At 58.8% G+C, this 1,471-nt stretch overlaps 1 protein-coding gene across 1 annotated transcript; it reads right to left on the reverse strand.

Annotated features, from left to right (window-relative positions):
• LOC127302727 (probable aquaporin PIP2-7) lies at positions 1–1,471 on the reverse strand. The gene is made up of 2 exons (XM_051333267.2): positions 661–1,471; positions 1–547 (listed from the first exon to the last, which is right to left on the reverse strand). The coding sequence occupies exons 1-2, from the start codon at positions 1,396–1,398 to the stop codon at positions 404–406; spliced, it is 882 nt and encodes a 293-aa protein (XP_051189227.1). The 5' UTR covers positions 1,399–1,471; the 3' UTR covers positions 1–403.

Here is a 1,471-nt window from a genome sequence, read left to right on the forward strand (position 1 = left end):
TAGTTGACATGGATACACCACTACAATAGAGTGTTATCAATCGATTTATCCAGGTGAAACCGCACAGAGGAAGTAAACCAAAATTAATCAAGTGTTACATAGCAGTTGGCCCGCCTCCGTTTACGTATTTGAGGTCTAAAGTTTGACCAATAAATTGATGAATAAGATTTGGATCATGCGTCACACGAATTATACCGTTAAACGCATAACTCACATTTTACTGTTCAAATCAGTGGTCAAACTGAGACCGATCCCGAAATAAAAGAAACAGAAAATAGAAATGGATGGAGTAGCACTCAGGAGGACTGCACAAAACAGCAGCGAGCTAGCGCAAGCAACCAAATTAGAGCAGCTCGGATTTATGCTTGTTCGTGCTCGATCGGATCGTACGCTCGTTGATATCTTAGCTCTGTTCGCGCCATGGCAGCGCCGGTGCCGTGCTCCTGAACGAGCTCAGCAGCGCCTTGGTCGCCTCGCCGCGCATCACGTACCGGTGGTACAGCGCCGCCCCCGTCGCTCCGATGAGCGGCCCGACCCAGAAGATCCACTGCACGCAAGATGAACCAACAAAACGATGATCATCATGGTCTTCTATATATAATCGAGAAAGCCTTGCGTGTTCAGGCGTGCACCACGAATGGTATCTCGAGTAGTACTTACGTGGTCTTTCCATGCTTTGCGCTGGTTGTACATGACGGCGGCGCCGAGGCTCCTGGCCGGGTTGATCCCGGTGCCGGTGATGGGTATGGTGGCCAGGTGCACCACGAACACCGCGAAGCCGATGGGCAGCGGCACCAGAACGGGGATGAAGGAGTCGCGCGCGGTGCGCTTGGGGTCGGTGGCGGAGAGCACGACGTAGACGAGCACGAACGTGCCGGCGACCTCGGCGACGAGCGCCCCGCGCACCGAGAAGCCGTCGGCCACCGCGTTGGCGCCGCCACCGAGGGCCTCGTAGCTCCGCCCCGTGACCTCCTTCACGACGGCCGCGCCGCAGATGGCGCCGAGGCACTGCGCCGCCACGTACAGCGCGGCGCGCACCAGCGAGAGCTTGCGGCACAAGAGCAGCGCGAAGGTCACCGCCGGGTTGATGTGCCCGCCGGAGACGCCGCCGGTGCAGTAGACGAGGACCATGATGGTGGCGCCGAAGGACCAGGCCACGCCGAGGTAGCCGACGCCGGTGCAGGCGTCGGCGGACTGGCTCTTGTAGCCGATGACGGTGGCGAGGCTGACGTAGAGGAACATGAGCGTGGCCATGAACTCGGCGATGGCGGCGCGGTACAGGGACCACCCGGACAGCTCGCTCGTGTCCAAGAACGGAGACGGGGGAGGGTCGCAGTACGGCTGCTTCTCCGAGGCCAGGTCGGCGGCGCCGCCGGCGGTTACCACCTCTTTGGACATGGTCCAGCTGGTCAACCTACCTAATTTTTTTTGGTTCACTTCCAATAAGACTAGCCGTGGACAGAGCAAGGCG

This window comes from Lolium perenne, chromosome 5, assembly GCF_019359855.2.
Source record: "Lolium perenne isolate Kyuss_39 chromosome 5, Kyuss_2.0, whole genome shotgun sequence".
Lineage (NCBI taxonomy): Eukaryota > Viridiplantae > Streptophyta > Magnoliopsida > Poales > Poaceae > Lolium > Lolium perenne.

Coding starts and splice junctions, on each gene's coding strand:
- LOC127302727 (XM_051333267.2), bottom strand. CDS start 1,398: ATGTCCAAAGAGGTGGTAACCGCCGGCGGCGCCGCCGACCTGGCCTCG. Junction 548..660: donor GCAAAGCATGGAAAGACCAC/GTAAGTACTACT, acceptor TCTTGCGTGCAG/TGGATCTTCTGGGTCGGGCC.